At 49.7% G+C, this 12,634-nt stretch overlaps 1 protein-coding gene across 2 annotated transcripts in view; it reads left to right on the forward strand.

Moving 5' to 3' along the window:
* wdr97 (WD repeat domain 97) overlaps positions 1 to 12,634 on the forward strand; it is a 66,486-nt gene that overhangs the window by 50,101 nt on the left and 3,751 nt on the right. For both annotated transcript variants that reach the window (XM_033045068.1, XM_033045078.1), the window contains exons 20-23: positions 398 to 519; positions 4,955 to 5,123; positions 8,127 to 8,231; positions 8,993 to 9,291. In XM_033045068.1, the coding sequence (XP_032900959.1) occupies positions 398 to 519; positions 4,955 to 5,123; positions 8,127 to 8,231; positions 8,993 to 9,291 (695 nt within the window). The remainder of the gene's footprint in view (positions 1 to 397; positions 520 to 4,954; positions 5,124 to 8,126; positions 8,232 to 8,992; positions 9,292 to 12,634) is intronic.

The following is a 12,634-nucleotide window of genomic DNA, read 5'->3' on the forward strand; positions in this document are numbered from 1 at the left end:
CCACCCTGGGGCTCACCACCACTTCCCCCCCCCCCCACCCCATCATCCTTGCGACCTGACCCTTCCACTCCCCCCCCCACCCCCCCACCCTGGGGATCCTCGCGACCTGACCCTGGGGTTCCCCCTCCACTCCCCCCACCCCATCATCCTGGGGATCCTCGCGACCTGACCCTTGGGCTCACCACCCCCCTTCCCCACCACCACAACCAGGGGCTTCCCCCACTCTAACCCCCACCCTGGGGCTCCCCACCACTTACTTCTCCCCCCTCCCCTCTCCGCACCCCCTCCCCCCAGGGGCACCCCCCACCCTCACCCTGGGGCTCCCCCCACCCACCCATCCTCACGAGCTGACCCCCTCACCTGACTCGCTCCTCTCCTCCTCACACCCCGCCTGCAGACCGCAGATTATGAGGAGTTTATCCGGGCTGCCCTGTTCGTAATGAATGAGACGAACCCACACTCCATGGAATTGATGGTGGAGCTAATGGTCACATACTTCCAGGGCGACATCGACCTCAGGTTGGTCGTTCTTTACTTTACGCTTTAGAGATACAGCGCGGAAATAGGCCCTTCAGCCCACCGAGCCCACGCCCCCCCACCAGCGACCTCTGCACAATAGCACTACCCTAACGGGCGGAAATCGCTATCAAAACAAGGGGGGGGACATAATTTTTTGATGCATGCATGCACACACACACACACACACACACACACGAGGCTTCGACCGTGGGCCCTGTGGACGGTAACATCGGGAGCTGACCTGGTTGGTGACCGACTCCGAACTCCAGCAACAGCAGCTTCATCCGCCCTGAATCGTGGGGCTTCAAGCGGCCCGTTCGCAGGGGCCTTTCATCGCCTGGCGCGGCTTAAAATCGGCCGCGGGATTTTCCATCACCCGGCGGGGGCTTCAACATCAGGAGCCTCGATCGCCTCGACGCAGAAATTTGACCGCAGGGCGATGGAAGATCCCGCAGCCGATTTTAAGCCGCGCCGGGTGATGAAAGGCCCCCCTGAACGGACCGATTCAAGCTCCACTCTATGATCTTTACTCCACCAGGACCTCTCCCTCCTCCAATCACCGTGCTCTATCCTCAGGCCCACCCCCTCTACTTCCGCCTCTGACCTACACCTCCCTCCTCCAATCATCGTGATGAATCTTCATGTACCGCCCCCTCCCCCCACTGCCTGCTGACCGACGTCTCTCTCGTCCAATCGGCGCCCTCGATCATCAGTCCCACCCCCACTGTCTCGCAGAAAGCGGAGATTTTTAATAGATTTTTTTTCACCGAATTTCAAAATCCAGATTACAAAACATGGGGGGGATTGTCCCCCACCTCTCAAAACATGGAGGGACCTGTCCCCCTGTTACCCCCCCCCCCCCCCCACCCCACCAGGATTTCTGCCCATGACCCTACACACTAGGGACAATTTACAACTTACCAAGTCCAATTAACCTACAAACCTGTACGCCTTTGGAGTGTGGTAGGAAAGCGGAGAACCTGGAGAAAACCCACGCAGGTCACTGGGAGGACATATAAACCCCATACAGACAGCACCCTTAGTCAGGATCGAACCCGGGTCACCGGCGCTGTGAGGCAGCAGCTCTACCGCTGCGCCACCATGCCTCCACTCAAACAGATTGTACTGATCTCATCTGCCTGCCCCTCTCGGCCCACGTCCCCCAGCTGCTCCCCTTACCCCGTCTGCTTCTGGTGTTATCTGCCTTTCATCCCATTATCACCTCTCTTTCCTCCCATCACTTACTTTCAATTCCTCCATCTCCGCTGCATCTGCTCCTAAGCTGAGGCTTTCTATTCCAGGGCATCCAAGACGTCTTTCTTTAGAGAACGTGGGATCCCCCCTGCTGTCATAGATGGGACCATCACCACATCTCCTCTATGTCCCATAGTTCTGCTCTGCCTCCCCCTCCCCCAGACGCATTCCCTGGCCCTCACCTTTCTCCCCACCAGCCTCCGCTTCCAACACATCATCCTCCCACATTTACACCATCTTAAACATGCTGTCACCACAGGTCTCCATCCCTTTCTGCTTTCCGTGGAGACCACTCGCTCCGCAGCTCCATTCCCTCCAAAACCATCTCCCTTCAGGTACCTTCCCCTGCAACCGTGGGAGGTGCAACACCTACCCTCCCTCACCTCCATCCAGGGACGATATCAGTCCTTCCAGGTGAGTCATTGCATCTCCTCTAACCTCATCTACTGCATCCGGTGTTCCCGATGTTGATTCCGGTACATCGGCAAGACTAAGCGTAGACTTGGCGACTGTTTTGCCAAATACTTGTACTTGGTCTGCCAAGACCTACCGGATCTCGGATGCACACCATTTCTCCCCTTCCCCTTGTATTTCACCCTCTAGCTTCACATTTCACTACACTTATCTCATTACCATACAGCCTTTGATGTCCTTTTCATCTCTGGCCTTCATCACTTACTCCACCCATCTGCAATCAACCCCCCTCCCCTCACCTGGATTCACCCATCATTTGCCAGGATTTGTCCCACTCCCACCCCTCTTCCAGTTTTCTTGCCCCCACTGCAATCAGTCCAAAGAAGGGTTCCGACCTCAAGTCACGGCGAGAACATGCAAACTCCACAAAGATAAGATCCCACTGTAAATATTGATAATCATCTTCACTGTCTACAATACCATCCACCTGTAAACAAATATAGAAGCAAAAACTCTTCAATCCTTGTGCTTTATTGATGCTTCCAAAGCCTTTGACCGTGTTAATCACAGAAAGCTGTTTGGTAAAATGAGTCAAAGAGCGGTGCCTGAATACATTGTTCGAATTCTGGCCTACTGGTATGCCCACCAGACTATGCAAATAAAATGGGGCAATAGGGTCTCAGCCCCATTTGGGGTTAGCAATGGTGTTAGACAAGGGGGAATTTTGTCCCCAGTCCTTTTTAATCTATATATTGATGATCTGTCTAAACAATTGAAAGCCTGTAACACTGGGTGCGTGACTGGTAATATTTTAGTGAACCATATTATGTATGCAGATCTTGTGGTCTTTAGTCCATCTAGCGCTGGTCTCCAGCAGCTCCTTACTATATGTTCTGTGTATGGTGTGGAACATGACATTAAATATAATGCTAGTAAGAGTGCTGTTATGATCTGTGGAACCAAAGAGGATAAATGTCTAAAATCTCCTGAATTTAAATTGTCTGACAATAATCTTAGTGTCTGTAATAAGGTAAAATATCTAGGGCATATTATTACAGAACAAATAACAGATGATGAGGATATTTATAGGCAACGACGCATGCTGCATGTAAAGGCGAATATTCTCTTGCGTAAATTTGGTGCGTGTGCAGATGTAGTGAAGATGTCGCTATTTAGAGCATACTGCACACCACACTACACTGCGCACCTGTGGTCGAACTATGGAAAGACAAGTATGCAGAGACTAAGGGTGGCATATAACGATGCCATGAGAACACTGCTAAGGAAACCTAGATGGTGTAGTGCCAGTAATATGTTTGTGGCGGCAGGAGTCAGTACTTCAGAAGCTATCCTAAGAAATCACATGTATAAATTCATTTGCAGGATAAATGACTCTAAAAATGTAATTATTGTGGCCTTGTCAAACATAAGGGTTAGCACTACACGCTACGAATCCCAGCTGTGGAGACACTGGTATCGTTGTCTCGTTGTAGGACATTGATCATTCTTTTAATCTGGATTTTTAACTTATGTATTGTGTTTTTAAAAATATATAATTTATGATGCTTTTATAAGTGAAATATACTAAGATTATTTTTGTACTTTATGATATTTTTTAATATGCAATGCATTTTTTTTTAAAATGTAATGTTGCCCCTTGTCTGGACCTCGAGTCCGTAATAAAGATTATTATTATTATTATTATTATTATACAACTTCTCGAATAACTTAGCTACCACAGATGTTTAGCTCACTGATCTAGTTCCTAGTCTTTTCCTTGCTGTACTTCTTAAATAGAGGCATAACATTAGCCATCCTCTGGCACCTCACCTGTGTCTAACAATGATTCAGAATATCTCAGGGCTCCTGCAATTTCTTCTTCCCATACTGTCCTCCGATATATCAGATCAGGCATGGGAGCCTGGGGGATTAATCTAACTTCTAACTCGGGTCGTCTAGCACCTCCTCAATGGTAACACAAACTGTCCTCCAGTCATTTCCAAAGATCCTATAGCGAGCAAGATAGACCACTCGACGAAAAAGGCGTAGTACGGTCAAGGGCAGATTCATGGGTAATTTTCGGCCCCATTTCCGTAAGTGACTTCCGTCTCCACACCAAAGCGGAGCAAAGATAGTAGTGCGGAGACGGAAGCCGGTTATGGAAACATCCTTGTAAAAATCAAAGTTCTTTGGTAAAAAACTTCTCCTCATTTTAAGAATTATAATTTATTAACACAAACTGTCCCCCCGCAATGTTGATTACACTGCGAGTCGGGTCGGGTCGGGTTACTGAAATGAATGAATAAAAGACCCACGTTCCGCTCCATTGCGTACTACACATCAGCCCATTGCATTTAGCAGGAGTGGTCTATCTTGCTCCGCTATAGGATCTTTGGTCATTTCCATTCATTGTCCCAAGTTCCCCAAACTTCAAGCCTTTCTCCACAGTAAAAATAGAGGAGAAATATTATTTGACAACCTGGCCAATCTCCTGTGGCTCCTCACATAGATGTCTGCTTTGGTTTCTGAGGGGCCCTATCTCTCTCCAGTTCCCCCTTTCCCTTTAATTTACTAATAAAATCTCTTTGGATTCTCCTTAATCGTATCTGCCAGAGCCATCTCTTGCCCGCTTGTTGCCCTGCTGATTTCCTTCCTAGCTCTCTCCTCAGTCCCCGACATTCCTCAGGGTCGAGGCTGGGCTAGGCGCAGTTGCTCTGGAGCAGAACCTTCGCGGGAACCTGGTCTCATGTGTCGCCTTGTTTTCCAGGAACACCGTCAAAGGCGTTCTGGACGGGTTGGGCCTCCATGATCCACACGACCTCTTTGAGGAGGAGCTGAACAACTGGGGCTCCAAGGATGGTGGGAAGACCATGACCCAACAGAGGTTCCGGATCATGAGCCGGGCCTGGCTCAGAGAGTGGATGCATAAGTTCAAGGTACCAATGTAGGGGATTGATGTGGCTGACTGCTGGCCTGGAGTGACCGTGGGCCGGCAGTGGAGACCACGCATTGCGGTGCACTGAAGATTGCCTGACCATGACATTGGTTCTTCTGCATTTGGAGTACTGGTCGCCCCATTACAGGAAGGATGTGGAGGCTTTGGAGAGGGTTCAGAGGTTTACCAGAATGTTGCCTAGATTAGTTGAGTTGGGTTTAGTTTAGTTTATTATTGTCACGTGTAGTGAGGTACAGTGAAAAGTACACAGGTCAACATGTCCCACCTGCCTGCGCTTGGTCCATATCCCTCCAAACCTGTCCTATCCATATACCTGTCTAACTGTTTCTTAAACTTTGGGATAGTCCCAGCCTCAACTACCTCCTCTGGCAGCTTGTTCCCTACACCCACCACCCTTTGTGTGAAAAAAGTTACCCCTCAGATTCCTATTTAATCTTTTCCCCTTCACCTTGAACCTTTGTTCGGCTTGTACTCGCTAGAATTTAGAAGATTGAGGGGGGATCTTATAGAAACTTACAAAATTCTTAAGGGGTTGGACAGGCTAGATGCAGGAAGATTGTTCCCGATGTTGGGGAAGTCCAGGACAAGGGGTCACAGTTTAAGGATAAAGGGGAAATCCCTTAGGACCGAGATGAGAAAAACATTTTCACACAGAGAGTGGTGAACCTCTGGAACTCCCAGCCACAGAAGGTAGTTGAGGCCAGTTCATTGGCTATATTTAAGAGGGAGTTAGATGTGGCCCTGCACCTATGGGGCCTCACCAACGTCTTATACAACTGCAACATGACCTCCCAACTTCTATACTTAATACTGTTGAAGGCCAAAGTGCCAAAAGCCTTTTTGACCACCTTATCTACCTGCGACTCCACCTTCAAGGAACCATGCACCTGCACTCCTAGATCCCTCTGCTCTACAACACTCCCCAGAGCCCCACCATTCACTGTGTAGGTCCTGCCCTTGTTAGACTTCCCAAAATGTAACACCTCACACTTCAATGTATTAAATTCCATCAACCATTCCTCAGCCCACCTGGCAAATCGATCAAGATCCTTCTGCAATCTTTCACAACCATCTTCACTATCCGCAAAACCACCCACTTTTATATAATCAGCAAACTTGCTAATCTTGCTGTCTATGTCCTCATCCAAATCATTGATGTAGATGACAAACCATAATGGGCCCAGCAACAAACACTGAGGCCCACCATTAATCCGAGAAGCAACCTTCCACCATCACCCTCTGCTTCCTTCCTTGAAGCCAATTTGCAATCCTTGCAGCTATCTCTCCTTGGATCCCATGCGATCTAACCTTCCAGAGCAGCCTACCATGTGGAACACTGTCGAACTCCTCACTGAAGTCCATGTATACAACTTCTACAGCTCTGCCCTCGTCGACCTTTTTGGTCACGTCTTCAAAAAACTCAATCAGATTTACGAGACATGACCTCCCACGTACAAAACCATGCTGAATATCCCTAATCAGCCCTTGTCCATCCAAATGCCTGTATAACCTATCCCTCAGAATACTCTCTAGTAACTTTCCAACAACTACAGATGTTAAGCTCACTGGCCTACAGTTCCCAGCATTTCCCCTGCAGCCCTTCTTCAATTGAGGCACAATATTTGACACCTGTATTTAAAGATCTCATAAATTTCAACCAGGACTCCCGCAATTTTGTCTCTATTTTCCCACTATGTCCTCGGATATATATCCACAGTTTATCAATATCGGATATATATTCACAGATTATAGATATGGGTTAAAGGGCATTTAATGTAAGATAAAGTACAATTAAATTAGTTCAAAGGTCTCCAATGAGGTAAGCTAGAGGTGAGGACTGCAATCTGGCTGGTGAGAGGATGGTTCAGTTGCCTAATAACAGCTAGGAAGAAACTGTCCCTGAATCTGGTGTGCGTTTTTAAACTTCTGATGGGAGCGGGGAGAAGAGGGAGTGATCAGGGTGAGGCTGGTCCTTGATTATGCTGCTGGCCTTGCAGAGGCAGCATGAGGTGTAAATGGAGTCAATGGAAGGGGAGACACAAAATGCTGAAGTAACTCAGCGGGACAGGCAGCCTCTCTGGTGAGAAGGACCCTTCTTCAGACTATGGAAGGGAGGTTGGTTTGTGCGGTTGTCTGGGCTGCGTCCATAATTCTCTGCAATTTCTTGCGGTCTTGGAGGGAGTTGCTCCCTGTGATGCATCCCCCGAGCTGTGATGCATCCCGATAAAATGCTTTCTACCCATATCTGTAGAAGATGGTGAGAGTTGTTGGGCTGAACATGCCGAACTTCCTATTAAATCTTCCAGGGGGGAACCTGAGGGGTAATTTTTTTTACACAAAGTGTAGTGGGTGTATGGAACGAGCTGCCTGGGGAGGTAGTTGAGGCAGGGACTTTTGGACAGGTCCATGGATAGGACATGTTTAGAGGGATATGGGCCAAGTGCACGCAGGTGTGACTAGTGTAGATGGGGTATGTTGGTCAGCATGGACAAGGTGGGCTGAAGGGCCTGTTTCCATGCTGTATGTCTCTATGACGATGATAGAAGAGGTGCGAATTGTGAAGTCAGAGGAGGTACGGGACAGGAGGAAAAAGGGAGTGAATCCAAATGGGGCACAGGGAAGAGAGGGAGGGGGAGAAGGGGCTGTTTGTGGGTCAGTTATCTAAGATTGGAGAATTCAATGTTCATAGTGTTGGGTTGAATATGTGCTGTTCCTCCTGTCCGCGTGTGTCTTCACTCGAGCAACGGAGGAGGCCCAGGACAGGAGGGTCAGTGTGGGAATGGGAAGGGGAGGTTAAATGTTTGGCAACTGGGAGATGCATGAAAAGCTGCAGATGCTGGAGATCTGAGGTAAAATGAGAGAAGGTTAAGCAAGCCGGGCAGCGACTGTGGGGAGAGGAGCAGAGTGAACGTGGCTGTTCATGGGTCGAGGGCGGGGGTGGTGGGTATTGGGCGGTTCTTAGTGACACCCCGTCCTCCCTCAGGATCACGTGCATGGAGCGAGGAAGTCCCTGCGGGAAGGCGGCATCCTGAGAGCCACCGCCCCCCACACCGACAGCAGTGTCCACGAAGATCATCACAGGGACAGCGTGAGTACAGCTAGACCCCTCAACCACCACACCCCTCACCAGCTCCCACACACACAGTGCCCCGGGGGGGGGGGTGAATGTCAGCAGCGCCGACAGTGGGAGCACAGGATGGGTGTTGGGGTGGGTTTGTGGGTGTGTAGGAGTGTGGGTGTGTGTGTGTGTGGGGGAGTGGGTGTGTGGGGGCATGGGTGTGTGTGTGTGTGGGGGAGTGGGTGTGTGGGGGCATGGGTGTGTGGGGGGGTGTGTGGGGGCTTGCTGGTATGGGTGGTTGGGTGTGGGGTAGTGTGGGCGTGGGAGAGTGGGGGTGTGTGTGGGGGTGGGGGGTGGGGTAGTGTGGGCGTGGGAGAGTGGGGGGTGTGTGTGGGGGTGGGGGGTGGGGTAGTGGGGGGTGTGTGTGTGGGGGGGGGGGGTGGGGTAGTGTGGGCGTGGGAGAGTGGGTGTGGGTGGATGTGGGAGAGTGTGGGTGTGGGGGGGTGTGGGGTAGTGTGGGCATAGGAGAGTGGGTATGTGTGTGTGGGTGTGGGTGTGGGGGGGTGTGGGAGAGTGTGGGGGTGTGTGTGTGGGGGTATGGGTGTGGGGGGTTGTGGGGTAGTGTGGGCGTGGGAGAGTGTGGGGGTGTGTGTGGGGGTGTGTGTGTGGGTGTGGGGGGGTGTGGGGTGGGGGTGTGTGTAGGGGTGTGTGTGGGTCTCGGGGAAGAATGCTCCCTGGTGTGGGAGGTTTGCTGTAACGCAGGGAGCCAGCCACCTGTTGCCCATCCACAGACCTTCAGCAGGATGAGTTCGAGCATATCCCTGGCACAGCGGAGGTGGGGTTCGGCTATGTCCCTGGTGGAGAGGAGTCGGAGTTCGGGCATTTCCCTGGCGGAGAGGAGTCGGAGTTCGGGCATATCCCTGGCAGAACAGAGGCAGAGTTCCCATGAGATCGTGCGGCCGATCGAAGCGGTCAACTACTTCTGTGAAGTGCGGCTGGCGCAGAAGCTGCAGGCGTTGAGGGCACAAGCGGAGCCCGAGGACACTCGCAGTGTCAGGAACACAGTGCTCCTCCCGCCCAAGGTGGCCAGGTCAGTGGGGCAGGGGGCACAGGGTGGGCAGCCCTGCAACACGTCAGGGAGACCCAACAATAGAGAGGGTACAGAGGAGATTTACTAGAATGTTGCCTGGGTTTCAGCAACTAAGTTACTGAGAAAGGTTGAACAAGATAGGTCTTTATTCTTTGGAGCGCAGAAGGTTAAGGGGGGACTTGATAGAGGTCTTTAAAATGATGAGAGGGATAGACAGAGTTGACATGAATAAGCTTTTCCATTGAGATTAGGGAAGATTCAAACAAGAGGACATGATTTCAGAATTAAGGGACAGAAGTTTAGGGGTAACATGAGGGGGAACTTCTTTACTCAGAGAGTGGTGGCTGTGTGGAATGAGCTTCCAGTGGAAGTGGTGGAGGCAGGTTCGTTTTTATCATTTAAAAATAAATTGGATAGGTATATGGACGGGAAAGGAATGGAGGGTTATGGTCTGAGTGCAGGTAGATGGGACTAGGTGAGATTAAGTGTTCGGCACGGACTAGAAGGGCCGAGATGGCCTGTTTCCGTGCTGTAATTATTATATGGTTATATAACACAGACACAAGTGCTGGAGTAACTCAGCGGGTCAGGCAGCATCTCTGGAGAACATGGATGGATGATGATTCAGGGCGAGACCTTTCTTCAGACTGAGAATCAGGGGAAAGGGAAACGAAAGATATAGACGGTGATATTAGAGAGACACAGAACAAATGAATGAAAGATATGCCAAAAGTAGCGATGATCAAGGAAAGGTGGAGCCCACAATGGTCCATTGTTGGCTGTGGGCTAGATGACATTGAGTTATATAGACTGTATAATCTATGATAGGCACTAAAAGCTGGAGTAACTCAGTGGGTCAGGCAGCATCTGTGGAGAAAAAGAATAGGTGACGTTTTGGGTTGAGACCCTTCATCAGACTGAGAGTCAGGGGAAAGAGAATGAAGAGATACTAGACCAAGTGGGACCCTCTGGGTCCTGTCTCCTCAACGCGCGGTTGCACGGGGGTGGGGGCAGCCTGCGGCGTCACACACACACTACACACTAGCCCCCCCCCCCTTGATATTATATTAATATTATAATTAATATTAATCAATATTTAATTAAGAGAGAGACAGAAGGAACTGCAGATGCTGGTTTACCAAAAAAGGCACAAGGTGTTGCAACTGAGTGGGTCAGACAGCATCTCTAGAAGACGTGGATAAGTGACATTTTGGATCAAGACCCTTCTTCAGATTTATTTAGTTAGTTAGATTTAAATCCCACAGATGCCTTGGAGGGATTTGAACATCTCTCTCTGGTTCCCTGCACTATCAAGCACATGGTTTACTGATCAGGAACATGTGGAGTAAATCTGACAATTCCAATTTGGAAAGTATCCAATGTTGAAATGTTGTAGTAAATGAGTGGCTTTGGCACAAAGTGACCATGGGACACTTGGAATCCTCAGCATCAAAGGTGGATGGTGTTGCAAGGTTTGTAGTATAAGAGATCAGTTCCCCATCTGCTTGCTTCCATTCACATTCTGGAACCTAGTCTATGGTTCTCTTCAAACTGATTTTCCATTGTTTGTTTTATAATCATGACACAAATCCAAATTGAAGTCGGCAGACTTCATCGAAATATATTAAACCTGGGAGCTTTGTCTAACTGCAGTCAGGTTCTGGGACCTTTACAAATGTAGTGTTGATGTCAACTGTATTATAATGGAGCAGGTCAATGAATTAACTCCCCTTCCCCATTCCAAAACTGACCTTTTCGTCCCGGGCCTGCTCCACTGTCAGTATGAAGCCAAACGCAAATTTGTGGAACAGCACCTTTGATTTCTCTTGGGCAGTTTACAACCCAGGATTTGAACGTTGATTTATTTAATTTCAAGTAACGCTTTAATTCGCTCTTTTTCTCCCATTCCCCGCCCTATCCACTCACACATAGCCCCCAACTGCGCAGGCGCGGCTAGATAGGGAGAGGGTAGGGTAGAGGGAGGGGGTAGAGAGGGAAGATGGGGAGTAGAGAGTGAGGGGGAAGGGGTAGAGAGGGAGAGGGTGAGGGGGGTAGAGAGTGTGGGGGAGGAGGGAGAGGGTGAGGGGGGTAGAGAGGGAGGGGGTAGAGAGGGAGAGGGAGGTGAGGGGGTAGAGGTAGGGGGAAGGGGGTAGAGAGGGAGAGGAGCATAGTGGGAGGGGATTAGAGAGGGAGATAGAGTCTGGGTAGGGGGAGGGAGGGTAGTGAGGGAGGGGGTAGAGAGGGGGAGGAAGGGTTTAGAGGGAGGGGGCATGAGAGGAAGTGTAGACGTTTGAACAACTCTCCCTACCCTCTCCCTCAATCCCTCCACTCTCGCTCCACAACTCCCCAGGATTTTTTTCCTCTCTTCCACTCCCACAATCCCTCCCTCACCTCTTCGAGAGAGCCGCTTACCAGTGGGGCCGAGCGGGTTAGAGTGCTGGAGTTCCCCTCGTAGGGGGGTTGAGAGGGAGGGGGCGAGGGTAGAGAGGGTGAGGGGCAGAGGTGGAGGTTAGAGAGAGGGAGGTAGTGTCGGGAATGGGATGGTAGAGATGGAGAGGGCGAGGGCTCCCAGCGGGGCCAAGCGGGTTGGAGTGCCCCTTGCGCCCGGAGCGTACGAGTGGAGTGTCAGTCCGAATTTTTTTCCTTCAAAATGGGTGAGCTTGAAGAACTTTAATTTTTTACAAAACTGATTTTTAAACGATTATTAATTTGGGAAATATAGGTTGAAATGCGACAGGAAAATATTTATTGTGTCCGCGGGGAAAATGTCAGCAGCATTGTGAAAATGGGAAGCTGTGGCCTAGCATTTGGAAGAAGATAGGAATTAAGGAGATTGACAGAAAGCTGACACAACCCTGGCCCACACAGATACAAGAACAAGGGGAAGAGTTTTAGTATAATATAATACTAGGACAAGTACAGACCCATTGGGTCTGCTCCCCCAACGTACCCGTTCCCTACCCGTAGCCCCCACTGGAACCGTGATCCTCCTGATCATTGCTAGCCGAACCATTGTGACGTCATCAGTTGAAGCTAGTTGTTTTAAATTCAAAGTCTTTTGATTTTTTTAAACTTTAATCAGTAATAAGTTGAAAAATAAAGTATAAAATGTTCAGTGAAGGTGATCTCTGCCTTGAGGGGAAAATGTGAATCAGAATATGTAAAAATCTTGTGAAAGTTGGCATTTTTAAAGCTTTAATCGTGAATAACGTGTCAAATATAGGATGAAATCTTCAGTGAAGCTGATCACTGCTAGCCGAGCCATTGTGACGTAATCAGTTGAAGCTGGTCGTTTTAATTTCAAAGTCTTTTGACTTTCATAGACTTTTAATTGAATTGAATT

Source organism: Amblyraja radiata, chromosome 2, assembly GCF_010909765.2.
Source record: "Amblyraja radiata isolate CabotCenter1 chromosome 2, sAmbRad1.1.pri, whole genome shotgun sequence".
Classification (NCBI taxonomy): domain Eukaryota; kingdom Metazoa; phylum Chordata; class Chondrichthyes; order Rajiformes; family Rajidae; genus Amblyraja; species Amblyraja radiata.